General features: G+C 33.5%; 1 protein-coding gene across 3 annotated transcripts; it reads right to left on the bottom strand.

The window, feature by feature from the left end:
* Positions 1–3684: 3684 nt before the first annotated feature.
* Positions 3685–15174, bottom strand: LOC103490271 (uncharacterized). 3 transcript variants are annotated; one of them, XM_008449714.3, is made up of 14 exons: positions 15007–15174; positions 14068–14699; positions 11856–11937; positions 11628–11684; positions 10445–10500; positions 8667–8898; positions 8397–8480; positions 8237–8311; positions 6757–6840; positions 5636–5700; positions 5304–5541; positions 5135–5223; positions 4552–4666; positions 3685–4161 (listed from the first exon to the last, which is right to left on the bottom strand). In XM_008449714.3, exons 2-14 carry the CDS (start codon positions 14628–14630, stop codon positions 4120–4122), a joined length of 1782 nt encoding a protein of 593 aa, XP_008447936.1. In that variant the 5' UTR covers positions 14631–14699; positions 15007–15174; the 3' UTR covers positions 3685–4119. The 3 variants fall into 3 exon arrangements, with proteins under 3 accessions (XP_008447936.1, XP_008447937.1, XP_016900486.1); XM_008449715.3 differs by having other exon boundaries at positions 11856–11934; XM_017044997.2 differs by having other exon boundaries at positions 15044–15159.

Genomic DNA, 15174 nt, shown 5'->3' with positions numbered 1-15174 from the left:
ACTTCTTTCTCTTTTCATTTAAATGTCGAAATTATTAGAAAATATTTTTACATATACCATAATTTTGTTTTCTAAATCCAAAATTTAATTTTCTAAATTTAAATATTTATGATAAAATGAAAAATGATTATAAATGAAAAAAATGGCTGAAAACAATTATGAATGTAGTAAAATATCTTAATCTATGTAGATAGGCTACGATAGAATAGTTGTCTATCATGATCGATCTAACGTTGATAGATAATATATTTTACTATATTTTTGTAAATATTTTGATCCATTTTTTAAAAAAAAATTGGTATATTGAAAAAACAACAAACGTTTTATTTAGTTATTATTATGTCTTAAATATTTTGGGAGGGTTCGTGGGAGATTAGGATTATCATAATCCCTCGCTATTTTTGGGAGAGGGTTAGCATAACCCCATGACACTCTCATGATCCCCATAATATCCCTCCATAAAACTCATTTCTCTTTATTCTTAAATTTTTACAACTTTATTATTTTTGTATTAGTGAAATTTTGTAAATATTAAAAATGATATATAATTTTATTTTTTCTTAGGAAAGTTTTTAAAAACTTGTTATTATTTTTTACTATTGTTTTACTATGAAAATTTGAGAAACTAAAAAAAAAAAAAAATCAAACGATTGTTTTCAGAAATACAATAAAAATTAAGCATTAAATTTAATAAATATTATAAAAAAACTATAATAAACTAATTTTAATAAAACAAAAAAAATTTACCGAATGAGACTTGTTTTTTCAAGCAAGAAAACTTAAAGACTCAGACTAATTTTTTTAGATCGAAATTACTTTATAATATGATTTATTAAAATAAATATATTAAATTTGTTCATTAGATGTACATTAAAAAAACATAACACTACTGACATAATCTCTCCTCTAACAAATATTATTATAACACCATCTATTATAATTTTCTCCCAAACATATAACATTACTTGAAATTGGTAAGAAACACATCAATTGTAGTATTGTGATCACAATAGTCTAAGTAAGATCTATAAACGAATTATGTTTTTATTTTTAGAGTCTAAATTTAACGTTTATATGATCTTTGAAATTTTAGAAGGAATTCTTGATATGGTGCACGTTCATCATTAGTTGTAGGTTTTATAATCGGTCTTACTCCAACTGCATGGTAGAAAAAACTAAATTTCATAACATTTTTAAACCTTTTGATGGTTTTTTTCTTTTCATCTTTTGAATGTCATAATATTTAAAGTAACGTGTACATACATACATTTAATTTAACTTTAGTTATATGAGGGTTGTACTTTTTTTTATAAAAAAAATATCATTAATTACATTTATCTCCCCCTCAATAAATTTTTTAAAGATTTGATTGTTTTATTGTTGATATTATATCTTAATTTGTACTTTTTTTCTTTTGTTATCTAATTAATTTTAGTTGACATTTAATGTTGCACATTTCAAATTAACATTTCCTTCCTTCTAGAAGAATCTTTTATGTCCTTTCATATTTTTAGCTGAAAATTAATCATACAAACATTAATCATCCCTAGAAAAATGTAAATATGCATCCAATATATAGTTGTTATATAAGAATATACTATGTAAATTTTCTTGTTCATATATTTATCAAATATACTCTAGTTTATTTCTAAAAAATTCAAATATATACTGCTATATATATATATATATCAATTATCGATTAGACTTTGTTTTCTCCTTAAAAACGTACTAATGACAAGGTAATTGAGTTAATCTAGTGCAAAATAATACTCTATTAAGTAATTCATGTAAAAAAATAGAAAAACTAAGGTAACTATATAATTACACCTATTAATTTAGGCTATATGAATAGAAAATATTTTTAGAAAAAAATTTATCACGTGGTAACTATAATTAGATAACTAAGTAAGATATAACAAATAGATGCTCAATTCAAGAGATCTCCCTAAAACCATTATGAATACCAAATTTCAATGTAAAAAGTCATTCAAAATTTTCACATAATCCGTTGATAAAAAAAATGCAAGTCCTAGATAACCATCAAGAGTTACCAAATTTCAATTTAACAAGTTATTGACATATACTAATGAACTTTGTTTTTTAAGATATATCTTTTTTTAGTAGCAAATTTAGCTCAACAATTATTGACATGATATATATATTGTAGGATTGTATTTTTATTTTTTAAAAAAAGAAAAAGACCTTTTTTTAGCCACCAATAATGAACTGTTAAAAAAACAGAGTAGCGACATCTAAAAAGAACATAATAATTATTATATTGTTGAATATTGCTAAATCATCAACTTAGTTGCTTTGTGGGACCTTGTTACCAATGAACTTCCTTCCTTTCTTTTCTAATTCTTTCTTAATTATTAGTGATTTTATAGTTTTTTTTTTTCTAATTATGATACAAAATTAATCGATATACCTTTTTAACTTTTAAAATTACATTTATATTAATCTCCGATCTTAATGGTTGGAGATAGAGATCAAATCCATTATCTAAAGATGGAAGATCACACCAGTTATTATTGAGTATAACTCATTAGTTCTACAACTTAGACAAGATTGTAATATATATAGTTTGGTTTAATAATTTGGTAAATACCCTCTCTACAATATATATAGCTTGACACAAACCCTTTTAAATAGTCTCAATTTATAAGAGCTTTATCAAACTATAGAAACTAAATCATAATTATAAACTATATTAATTAAATTATATATTTCTCCAGATATTATTAAAATCAATTTGCAATTTAATCTTATATTTATTTAATTAATATATCATTTTAAAGAAAATATATGAAAAATGATTTTAAACTTGAAAGAACAAAGATCCACCAGTCAAGGTCCTATATCTTAAAGCCGCAAATAATTCTAACCCTTGCAATTTAATAACTAAATTTATAGTTGTAAATTTTGTTTTATTTTATTTATTTTATTCTATTTGTTTCGTTGGATTCAATCAAACCAACACCCAATTGATCTACCTTTTGAATTTGGAAAAAATTTGATTCTTGTTCTCCAAGAAATAAAATCACTAATTGGATTTGTTCATGACCGACATGATTATTTTAAATCAATTTAAAAAATGCTTGGCATCTTTCCTCATATTTTTAGTCTTAAATTATATTTATATATTGCAATCAATTTTGACAAAATTCACCTACTAAACCATGATTGCTTATTAATAAATAAAGAATTGCTTATTAGTCATTACTTAATTAAAAAGTGATTAATTCAATTCAATGCACGATGATCACTTAACTAAAATTTAAGATTCTATGAGTTTTTTAAAACTTAAATATTATAAAATATGTTAAGTAAGGTTAGTCGAAGCATACCTAAGTGGTCTAAATGCTCACAGATATAAAAAGCGTACATACATAAACTAAAATTGAAAATTACTCAAAGCGATTAAGATGTCATTTTAACCAATATTTAAAATAAAATTCGAAAGATACAAACTGCTGATGCAATGCATGACATCTTTTGTATGTTGCACGTAAATATTTTATATAAATATTCGTTTAGTAATGGAAAAGGACAGACCATGTGACGATGAGCATTATTGCATAAGGCAGGATATTCTGGCAGATCTGATGCTTGGGCTGCAAGGTTCAATTCCAATGAGGAAAAGAAATGCTAAGCCGTTCAGAACATTAAGATTGAAATCTCATATGTTCCAAAATCAGTTAAAACTAAGCATAAAATAATATGCATAAACATAAACAGCGTCGTAACATTGCAGATCTCCTAGGATGTCTTTAGATATAAATCGAGCAAGCTGAAGAATGGGCACAGAGTTTCCTATGTCAAATCAGGTTCAGATTAAAGAACTCCTAATAGAACATACAAAGGGCCATATCTGAGCTATACTACAATCAACTTTTCAATATTCTGTTTAACAATAGATCCTATATAGGTTTACGCAATTTCCTTTCACCGTCTTCGTTCGCTAGGCCATCGTGCTCATAAATAGTAAATTGGTACCTTTCAAAGAGATACAAATCATCTTCTGACCTTGGCATCTTTAAGCCACTTCAGAATAATCAACGGATTGACAGGCCGGTAATCATTTCAGAGTAGAGTATTCAAACTAAGCTTGGATGTGTGTTATCTGCTGTCTGGAAATTTCGCTTCATAGCTTGGAATGTCCTGAAGATTCGTAAGAAATTTATAAGACTCTTAATTAGGAAAATTTCAGGATAATTAGAATGGTCATCACTCTATCAGAAGGAACATATTAGTAAATAGATAGTAAGTTCATTAGAGCTTTTAGTTATAAGTAGAGGGAGTGGGGTTGAGACTTGATAGGTAAAAAATTGTTGATTTCCTTTGGGGAATATGAGGGAGGTAGCCCTCTCCAAAGAAAGGCCATGGTATATTGTAGTTTCTTCGTTAGTATTGCAATATTAATTTCTAATCTTTTAGTGTTCTTTATGATTCTTGAGTTTTCTTGTTATGCGGTATTCGAACAAAATTCCATAAAAGAGTTAGTGACATTGTACTAACAGATGAAGGTAAAGACAACGACCAAAGATTTACCATGAAAGTTGCACCAATCATTTTCCCAGCAAACCATCTTCCATTCAGGGCACGTTGGGCTTCAGTTGCAGACTCTGGCTTTTCAAACCTCAAATATACAAAACCGGCGCTATTCCTGTCCATAAAGAAATAAAGAACACACAATGTTTGAGGAAATGGGAAGGAATTAAAAACTAGGTCAAATTGCAAAATTTGCACTTGGAGTATGATGGTAGTTGCAATTACGCTCTCGAATTTTTAATTGTAAAAGTTGAGCACTTAAATTTATATTAGTGTTAAAATGGGACCCTCAAACTTACAATAGTAGTAGAAATTTGACCTCCAAATGCAGAAAAGAAGAAAGAAATTGAGGTTGTAATTGCATCTATCAACCATACCATCGTAAGTTTTAGGGTCAAATTTCTACAAATATTATAAGTATGAACGTCCAATATTAATATTTGTATAAGTTTGAGAGCTCAATTTTCACAAATGGACGTTTGAGAATGTAATTGCAACTATCCCCATACCTAAGGGTTTAGTTTTGCAATTGGCCCTAGAAACTATATGCAGTAGCTTCATGAACTCGAAGTCCTAAACTTACTTGTCAACGTATATATGTTTCAATTTTCCAAACCTAGAGCATTCCTCTTCAACGTCATCTCGGATATCCAGATCGAAAGTTGGTTCCGACTGCCAAACATAAGGGTAACAAGTTAAACTTAGACATAAACAGAAAATTTAACATATACCTTCAGAATGCTGCAGCATACCTCAGCTGTAGGATCAAACATATTCTTCAACAGTAGACATTCACTTGGAGTACCAACACCAAGTAAATTGGCAGTGACGGGGGGAACCTGAACGCCTGCACCAAGTCCAGGAAAAGCAGGAAAGGCAGCCAAGGAAGTACCAACACCGAGGGATGGGATAGTTGCACCTCCCAGGATCGGTGCGGGCATAGTAGCACCTGTGTTATTTACAACATGTGTACCTAAAGAACCAGCAATGCTGCAGAGAGAACAGATATAAGACCAACATGCAAATTTCAGATAATTTTTTGATTGAAAATTTCCAAATGATAATAAGCTCAACAAAGACAAACCTAGATGCGGCACCAGTACGGTCCAGCTTCTGCATCAGGGATGCTCGAGAACTAGCGTTTAAAGACTGAAAATTAGAAACATATTTGTTAACGTAGAGGCTAAAGTACACAGAACTCTTTGTCAAAGGTTTCAGCCAGAAACTTTCAAAATCTTTGGTGTAACTGTAAAGAGGATAGATAATATAGAAAGTAGTTACTATCACAAGTTACATCGTAAGTTTTTACATAATGAGGTTTAAAATACACTTCCCAAAGAAAGAAAGAAAAAAGGGTAACTAATATTACCGTGGCCAACGACCATAAATAAATCACGAAGCCTGTGAAAGTAGTGTAAACAAAAAAATCAAGTTGGACAACTTGAGCCCCATAAGAGGCGCCCCATTAGGCTAAGCACTCAATCTTTGACAAACACTTGTCCAAAGGTCTGCATGTTTGAACCTTCAGGTGAGCTCAAAAGGAAGACGCTTATATCCTTAATATCTCTAAAGCTTGGCCCACATGCAGGCACAAGCTAAAAAAGATCGAACTTTGTTACCTTAAATATTTCTCTCAGAATAGAACTGCGTGTTAAAAAAAACCAAAAATACTCTTGATATCTCTGATGCTTGGCCCTTGAGACGAGCATGGATTTAAAAAGTGAGGGGGGTGGGGGGGGAGGGGAAGACTGTGTTTACTTAAATATTTCTCTAAGAAATAAGAATAGAACTTTATGTTAAAATAAAAATACAAAAATAACACACACCAAGATAGAAAGACCAACCTTGATTCTCTAATGGTCCATTCAAATAATAAGAACGACTAAACAAATGAAATGATATTTAAAAAAAAATAAAGAAAATGGAGTAAGAAAGAGCTGAGAGGCATACTTTTTGACGGATGATGTCCACGAATTTGGGTATAATAAACATTAATAAAGCAGAAAGGACGAAAAACAAAGAAACAAATACGAATTTATTCTTCCAAGTTTCAAACGGTAATAGAAGCAATGGATGAGAAACTATTACAACATGAAATAAATCCGTCAACTCACTGAACTTTCTTGGTGATTCTTTAAGATGCAACATAATTATGCTTCATTTATTAGATAGACAGAGAGGAACAAAGACAAAAGATTTATTTACCAAGCCACCGCCGTCTTCCTCATCAAGGTCTCCTGTACTTGCTCCAACATCTTGCAAACCAGGCTGATCTGTGACTGTAGACACCTGTATAAGAAGATAACAAAATATTATGAGAAATATGGTATCTAACAAGGTAGAAAACATATACATACATATATGTATTTATGTATATATATTTGAGTCTCTCTAACGCTCGAAACATCCTGATATTCTGTTTCCCCCATAGGACCCAAAGAACAGCATACGCCCCAGCCATCCATTAAAAACACCCTTTCTCCTAAAAAGAGGAGGAACTCACTGATCATATCACTAGTAACCCTATGACGTGCATTCGAGAAACCAAACATTTGGAAAAATTCATCCCACAGCTCTCGTGAAGTCACAGTGCCCAAGAATATGATCCATGTCTTCCTCCGCCTTCTGATAAAGAATACAACAAAATGAGCCAACAAGCGAGGGCAACTTCCACACAAGACGACCCATCGCATTAGCATGACCATGTAAAACTTGCTACGTAAAGAATTTTACTTTTCTTGAAATCTTAATCTTCCAAAGCACCGAAAAAACCAATCAACATATTTTACTATTATTAAGTGAAAAGAGCATTTAAAGAAAACCTCGCCATATTTGTACTAGCTTTTTGGCTACCTATCTTTTTGTTACTTTCCACTTCTCTTTCAACAATATAATTTTTTGTATTAGAATACTAAATGTTGCTCCCTACGTGCTATCAACTTGTCAGTAATCAAACCTAACACCCACAGCGAGAAAACTTCAATATTGCTTAATCAGATAACCGAAGAAGAAGAAGACAGCGTGACAAAGACGAAAAAGAAGAAGACGGCAAGTTTGGGTGTATGCAACCTTGAAAATTTGAGTAATCAGAACCTACAAGATCTCTCCCTAGAAGGAGAAAACGAAGAAGTTCACAACGAGATTAGAGCATTTGCATCCCTTGAAAATTGAAGCATCAAAATCTTCTAAGTCTACACCTTGTCTATTTGTCAGGTACAAGATGCAACAACCTAAACACTTAACGAAAGGCCCACCTTTTTTTGGAGAAGAATGTAAAATGCATTAGAAAATGGCAACAAACTTACCCTCAAAGCTCTTCAAATTAAAAGATTAAACTGGGATGTGTTTGGCCAAAGGAGTTAGTGATCCCACTACTAAAAACATCATTTTTTTATCTTATCAGCTCCTTAGCCTATGGGCCCCAGGAGTTCGCCACTCCCTAAACTTCATAGCTCCTAACTCTGCACTATTCCACTCCATCCAAATACACCCTGCTGTCCCTTTACATGCCAATTCACTCCATTGAAGAACTCTCAATCCTTATAAATCAGAAGAAGACTCCCACGATTAGGAGATTAGCATTTGACTGCTATTCAACACCATGGAAAAGAGCATACAAAGCATGCTAGCAAAAAATTAGCACATAAGAATACATGCACGTGAAAACATGATGAATATGCATCACCTTTATCGTTCGACCAGCAATCTCAAGTTGTCCATTCAAACTCAGTGCATTTCTAGCATCTTCAAGACGTGTGAACTGCAGCCAAACAGTTCTGATTAGGCTTATGCCCTAACATTACTGTGCCCTTCTCAAAGAATAAAATAATCTCTTGATGTATTACCTGAATAAAACCAAAACCCTTGCAATGGCCAGATTCATCAAGGGGCATCTGGACCAGTTCCACAGTGCCAAAAGCTCCAAAAACCTGGAAGTAGAGGAAGGGTCGTCTTATAATAGTACAATGTCAACGTTTTAACAATAGACGAAAAGAAACACTGAATTTTGCAGAACATGGCAATTAAAATAAAAGAGTTGATTCAAGATATCACAAGCCACCAAGAACTATTTGTACTGTGTAACAATTGTATCATGTCCCATGACATTTACAAACCTGACGAAGGTTATCTTCAGTTATGTTGGGGTGCAGATTGCCAACATATAACCTTCTGGCACCACCAGAGTAGGGGCCCATTGCTCCACCCGGTCCACCAGCAGCAGAAGTTGATTGAACCTGGTTTTTCTCAGCTTCAGATGGCTTTACCATCACAGGTTGACTAAGCAGGAGCTGGCCGGAAAGTGCAATAGCCATGGGCACAGACATTGCATCCACAAATTCAACATACCTGCACATATAGGTATGATACTAAACCGAAGGAAAACAAATGATAAATTACATATACATAGAAGAAGCCAAGTTCTCCCATAACAATCTTAAGGTGTAGAAGTTACCCTTAAACAGTAACATCTTACTATCCAATATCCACACAGAAAAGGCCTTTGTATGTTCCAATGCTCCTTATAACATGGTAAAAAAAACCATTTATTCTTGAAACTCTAACCAATAACCCCAACGAGCCATTTAATAAGGAATCAAGGATGCCCCAATCACTCAATTGAAAATTTTGATGTCCTCTCATAACATTAAAGAAACAAAATCATATTTTTATCCCCACACAATTAAATTCCTTGCGAACAACTACAAGACTTGATAAATCTCCATTCAACCTATAGTTTAAATTCCATGAGACATTACCATCCATTTTATCTAGTACTTCCAAGTTCAAACTTCATCTCTCGGAGAATGAGCACAACCGGATTCAAGTTACTGATTCCCTTATTCCTCAAGCCCTTAGTCCCCTCACAAGTCACCTCATTACCTTTGTAGAAAACTATCAGAAGTTTTCACCTCACCCAAAATGAGCCTTTCCCATAAATTACCTATCAAATTAAGTTCCATGCCCCCAAACCTTTCCCTTCCGCCACACTGATACAGAAACCCTACTGTTTCTTTTTTGGAGTTCTCACTATAAATAGGTCCAACCTATCCAATGTATTTGCCATCATACTCCAGTAAGAATGAAGAAACCCTTGATCGCCCCTTTATCCAGTGTTTTTCACCTATAGCGCCTAGTACTGCACTTTGTCTTAATTTAGCATGGATTTTTGCCTTCCTCTAAAGGGGGATTAGAAGGGAAAAGCCAAGGTTCGTGAAATTGGGCAGTCCTTACCTCTTTCAGTTGATATGAAACAAAAGAAACCAGGGTTTTCTTTTCTTTTCCTTTATGGGTGGCAGTGGGTGGGGGGAAATAAAAGGGTCTCGAAGGATTTCTTTTTTCTTTTTGCAATAATGTTCATTACATTACTTTTTGGTAATGCTCAAACCACAAAAATTTCTTTTGTGATTATTGCACTTTTGGAAGGCCCTCCTTTTGTAGTTTAAGCAGGGTTTTCTCCACCTACAATCGTAAGCTGATTTGTTCCCCCTTCTTCTGTCTATAATACAGAATCTAAAATTTATACTTCTTTGCTCGTCTTATTAAATATATATACACACACATATATCGATTATTTCCTTTCTAGTATTATATTTTATTGTATTGGTTGTATTATATTAGCCAAATTCATTTTTTCCTTCTTTGTAATGGATTGTTTTTTCTATTTAAGAAAATCATTCTTTTAAATTTATATTATTTTGGCAATATATTCTTCTTCTTCAGGAGAAGACTCAAAATTCTATCACATTTTGTCTTAAACCTTCATTGAACTTTGAAAAAGCAATGGAATTTGATTCAAGACAATAACCAAAATATGAAATACGGGTTGACGTGAATCAAAAATGTTCAAACTCCAATTAACCCAAGTAAACATCATCAAGCACACTAATCTTACCCAACGCCTTTAGAACGCCGTGAATTACGATCCATTATGAGGCGTACATCTCGCACCTGTAAGTTGAGTCCCATGAATTAGAGAGATACATCATGTACGAAATTAGTAACATCAAATGAAAAGAAAAATTGGACAGCTATGACTTGCCTGGCTGATGACTTTTTTAGCTATGGATATAACTTACAAAGCTCAATGTATTGAGTAAAAAAATAATAATAATAAACGAAAGAAAGAGAGATTTTCCAGGCTGATGTTTTTCATCTATAGCATCTAAGAAACTCAATTTTCATTAAGAATAAATTAGAAATAATTTTTAAATGGGGGGGGGGGGGGGGGGGGGGGGGGGGAGAGAGAGAGAGAGAGAGACTCCAAGAATAAATTATCTTCAAGAGAGAGGAGGGGGTACAGCTTGAACCAACCAAGCACCAAACACATTGTTCAAAAGTTTTCATCAGCCTATCATATAGACCAATTGGAAAGATCTTTCATCAACCAGTAGATTACTACAGAAAAACAAAACAAACATCATGAGTTCCCCAAGTTCCTAGAAGTCCCGATACCCACCAAGCACGAATTCTAACAATTGGTCTGTTGTCTGAATATACTCAATATAATCTTATCATATACCACAAAGAATCATGCTGCAAGGGATGGTATCACATTGAAACCCAAATCCCGAAACCCAGTCCCTATGGTCTCAGTAAATTTAGAGACAGACCCTAACTGTGGAGTTGAAAACCCCACCTTCCCCCGCATCCCAGAGGTCTCATGATTATCTAGAACCTAGCACAAATGTTGGAGAGGCTTCAGAAATAGAGAGAATATGAAATACAGAGGATGAATTGTCAGGGTCACATAGCCTTCCCCCACCCAATCATAAAACATTCCATACACAAAAGCATACTTATCAGAGACACCCAATTTCTTACCATACATAAGATGTTGCTTGGCATTGACAAAAAGACTGATAAAGATGTATAATTTCTATGGATAGTCTGGATTAGTTGTATGTTGTACAATGCAACATAGCAGTTCAATGAAAAAAATGCAGTTAAACTTCCCACAGAATAGGACAATAGGAATAAAATAAAGCAGCTTGGTTTGATCAATACTAACATTCTATTCTTAGAGAACTTTAAAAGAGTTGAAAATGTGATAGAAACAATTTGACGAGCATACAAACCTTACCAGCCCTGGAGAAGAACTCGTACACATCTCTTTCAGTTGCCTTTAAACTTATCTGGCCAAGCGATGCAGAAAATGTCAGTTGACAAGACGTTATTAAAAATATGCAATAAGTATTAAAATGAAATTTGAATGTTCTTATGAAAATATATTTTTTCATAAAAAGAAAAATATGCAATATGAAAAAGAAAGATTGGAATATCTCGTGTCCCAATAGAAGATTTACCTGATAGGCAAATACAGTCCTCTGATCCCTTTCAGGATCAGCTTCTGGTTCAGCTGCTTCGTCCTTTTTATCTTTATATCTTCTATGGGATGGAGAAAAAACATTGGTCAGAGACATCCTTTGTTATTAGCTAACAAAATTATAAACACAACCTTCAGATGCATAAATAAGTCATGGGAAAGAGACCACCCATAAGTGGACTAGAAAGAACTCTATTTAAAAGGGTGAAGAAAACACACGTTGAAATAAATAAATAAATAATACAATGAGATAGTTACATCCTTAAATCATGGCAAAAGTAGAACAATCCAGAACATGTATTTTTCCACTTTTTATGAAAAGCTTATAAAATTAAGTCCCCTACGCATTTTAATAGGTAAGAAACAACCCAGAGATACGAAAAATCCCTTTCCACAAATTTAACAAACAAGGATGGGACATACTGGTAGTACTTGATTGCATAGTTAAGAATCAGGCCAAAATAGTCATACAATGGATTGACCACAGATTTTGTACCTTCCATAAATAATAAAATCTTAAATGACAACAGCGTCATCAAGTTGAATTGATGCAGTAGCAAAGAACCTAATTGCATTAACACAGAACACGTTAAAAGTTTATATTCCAGAGAAAGGATTAACCACACAAAAAGTGAAAGAAATAATTATTGCAGTCTTATATTTGTACAATATTACATGTAAAACATCAACTGAAGTATTCAAGGGAAGGAGCGTAAATTCAATTGCAATAACTGATATTGGAGATAAAGAATGACTTGTTCATGTTCTCAAAACTAATAGTTAAAGAGATGCAAGATTTTTGGAAATTCAACTTAGAAAAAACTTTAGTAATTTAAAATTTATTAAAAATAAATGAAAAGAGAAATGAGAGCATCTGAAGGTGTACAAAAAACAATATTGCAAGCAATGGTTGCCAAAATAAAATCATTCAAATTACTATAAACTCTCCAAAACAATTATTTCAACACCTAAATTAAACATTAACAAAATAATTTCATGTATGATGAGAATCCAGTAGCCACTGAATATTGAATTTCCCACAAGCATCAGAAGATGGAATTCATCTCTTAAGTAAAGCCCACAACTCCCTCACCAGCATTTCTGCAACAGAATAGATAAAAAATTAAATCTTCGACTTCAATGTGGTGATGGTGAAAATAAGTCACGTCACCGCCACTAAATATGACCTCCATTACTGAAACACAGAAAGCTCCAAAGCAAACTTCATGGTTGTTCTGCAGGGACACTGGAAATGGATTGAATTCCTCTTCCATTAAAATTGCTACCAGCAGGCAGTCTTGCACATCTAAGGTTTCCTAATTACTAATCTTTATGAGAAATTCGAGAAAACCAGAAAACTGTTACAGTAAACGCTTATAAACTATGAAGACGAATTTCCAACTATCAATTTTATTTTACCCAAGGATGTCATCATGGGGGTAGTTCCATTTATAGACATTGTAAAACTTAATCGGGAAAGAAATAGGCAAAACCTTGTGAATGACATGTGCTTCTGGATGTCATACAGTACCCAATTGAGGTTCACTTCAATGGATAATGATTAACAATAAAATAACCAAGTATGTTCTAAGAAGACCATATATCACGATGACCATTGAAGACAGGTTTTCTCAGACCACAACAAAAACTTCCAGTGACATGGTTCTCTCATTGGCTATACCTTAGCCTACCATACAAAACGAGGGCATCATTTATTTGGTTTTATGGTTTTGGATCTCATGAAAATCTATATTCACGATGGATGATCTATGGAAAACAAGAAGGAGAGGTCCGATCATTGGACAGACCTTACAGCCGCCCAAGGAATGAAATCCGTAAGTTTATTCCTCGAAGCAATTAGACTGTTAAATGACTAGTGCATACTGATCAATTCATGATCATACAACGCCATACAAGTGTTTGTTTTTCAATCGTGAAGCAGCATTATCTACCATCATTTAGAATGCCCATGCACCATGTCTAATCTAAATCAAGGTCAAAAGTGTATCAAAGCAGCATAACAATGTCAATAATCCATTGACATAACATGAAATTAAATTACTCGGTGAAACAGTTTTCCGTTTCGACATTAGAGAGTGAAAGTAATTATAGGAACAACGCAAATAATCTTTTGGTTCTCTCTGCTTCTAATACCAAAATACATGGTACAATAATATAAATGTATAAAATACCTGCCATCTCTGCCTCGCTCTCTAGACTCTCTCTCCTTTTCTCTTTCTCTGAGTTCATTATCTCGGCTCCTCTCTCTTATGCCATCGTCACGATCACTGCGATGTCTTTCTGAACGACTTCTACTTCGACGTGATCGTTCTCTTTCCCTATTCCTTTCACCATCTCTACCCCGTCTATCACGATCATGAGAACGTTCTTTATCTCTGTCCACATCCCTGTCCTTACTGCTTCTCTCTTCCCGATTCCCTTCTCTGTCATCTTTTCCCCTATTTTCCTTGGAGCTTCGATGCTTATCACGGTCCCTCTCTCTGGACCTAGAGCGATGACGGGAAGAAGTCCTATCTCTATGCCGGTCTCGATCACGTGACTCATCATCCGATTTCGAACGCTTTGACCTATGTTCCCCATCATCTTTACCATCACTCTTATATTTTAAACTCCGACTATAATGCTTATCTCCAGATTTCATTTCTCCATCACCGCCATTGGCAGTTTCCTTCACTTTTTGTCCCTCGGGGTTTTCAACTGTTTTCTCCAAATAATCATACTCGTCAAAATCCATAACTACCGTCTCTAAAGCGAATTATGCAACATACAGCAGCTAAACAGTGTCCTCTAAACTGCGAAAAAACTGCAACAACAAAAAATAATAAACAAATAAACAATCCTGGTTCTCTAGAGCTTCACAACCATAAACCAACTCCATAACATAATTATCTTCCAGCTAAACAAGAAACTCCAGTTAACTTGCTAATCCTAATCGCAAACTCAGCGAAGAGAAAATAAAATACAGTAATTCAAAAACTAAAGCTGCGCTGAAACTGAAGCCCTAATTACGAACAGAGAAAATTAGTCCTTTCAGTTCGCAATGCCAAACAAATCAGCTACCATTCTCGAACGCTAACTGGAAGAATAGTTTCATAGAAACGTTGAATTACCTCCACAGCGCGGAAAAAAAAATTGAGCTATGCTCACCAGCTGCAGCCTCCAGGTGATTGATAAAGACACGCAGAAGGAGGATGATAAACTGGATTGTTGCTGGTGCTTCCGCTGCTGGGTCACAGTTCCTTTTGAGGTACGCTGCGGCGAAGAATTTGGGTTCTGAT

This window comes from Cucumis melo, chromosome 1 (genome assembly GCF_025177605.1).
Source record: "Cucumis melo cultivar AY chromosome 1, USDA_Cmelo_AY_1.0, whole genome shotgun sequence".
NCBI lineage: Eukaryota > Viridiplantae > Streptophyta > Magnoliopsida > Cucurbitales > Cucurbitaceae > Cucumis > Cucumis melo.
The sequence above is the reverse complement of the archived record's forward strand: the minus strand, read 5'-3'. Positions and strand labels throughout refer to the sequence as shown.

Excerpts from the sequence above, each read along its gene's own strand:
- LOC103490271 (XM_008449714.3), bottom strand. The coding sequence starts at position 14,630 with ATGGATTTTGACGAGTATGATTATTTGGAGAAAACAGTTGAAAACCCC. Across the intron at positions 10,501-11,627 it reads TCTTCTCCAGGGCTGGTAAG|GTGCGAGATGTACGCCTCAT; the intron begins GTTTGTATGCTC and ends CTCAACTTACAG. Across the intron at positions 4,667-5,134 it reads AAACATATATACGTTGACAA|GAATAGCGCCGGTTTTGTAT; the intron begins GTAAGTTTAGGA and ends CTTTATGGACAG.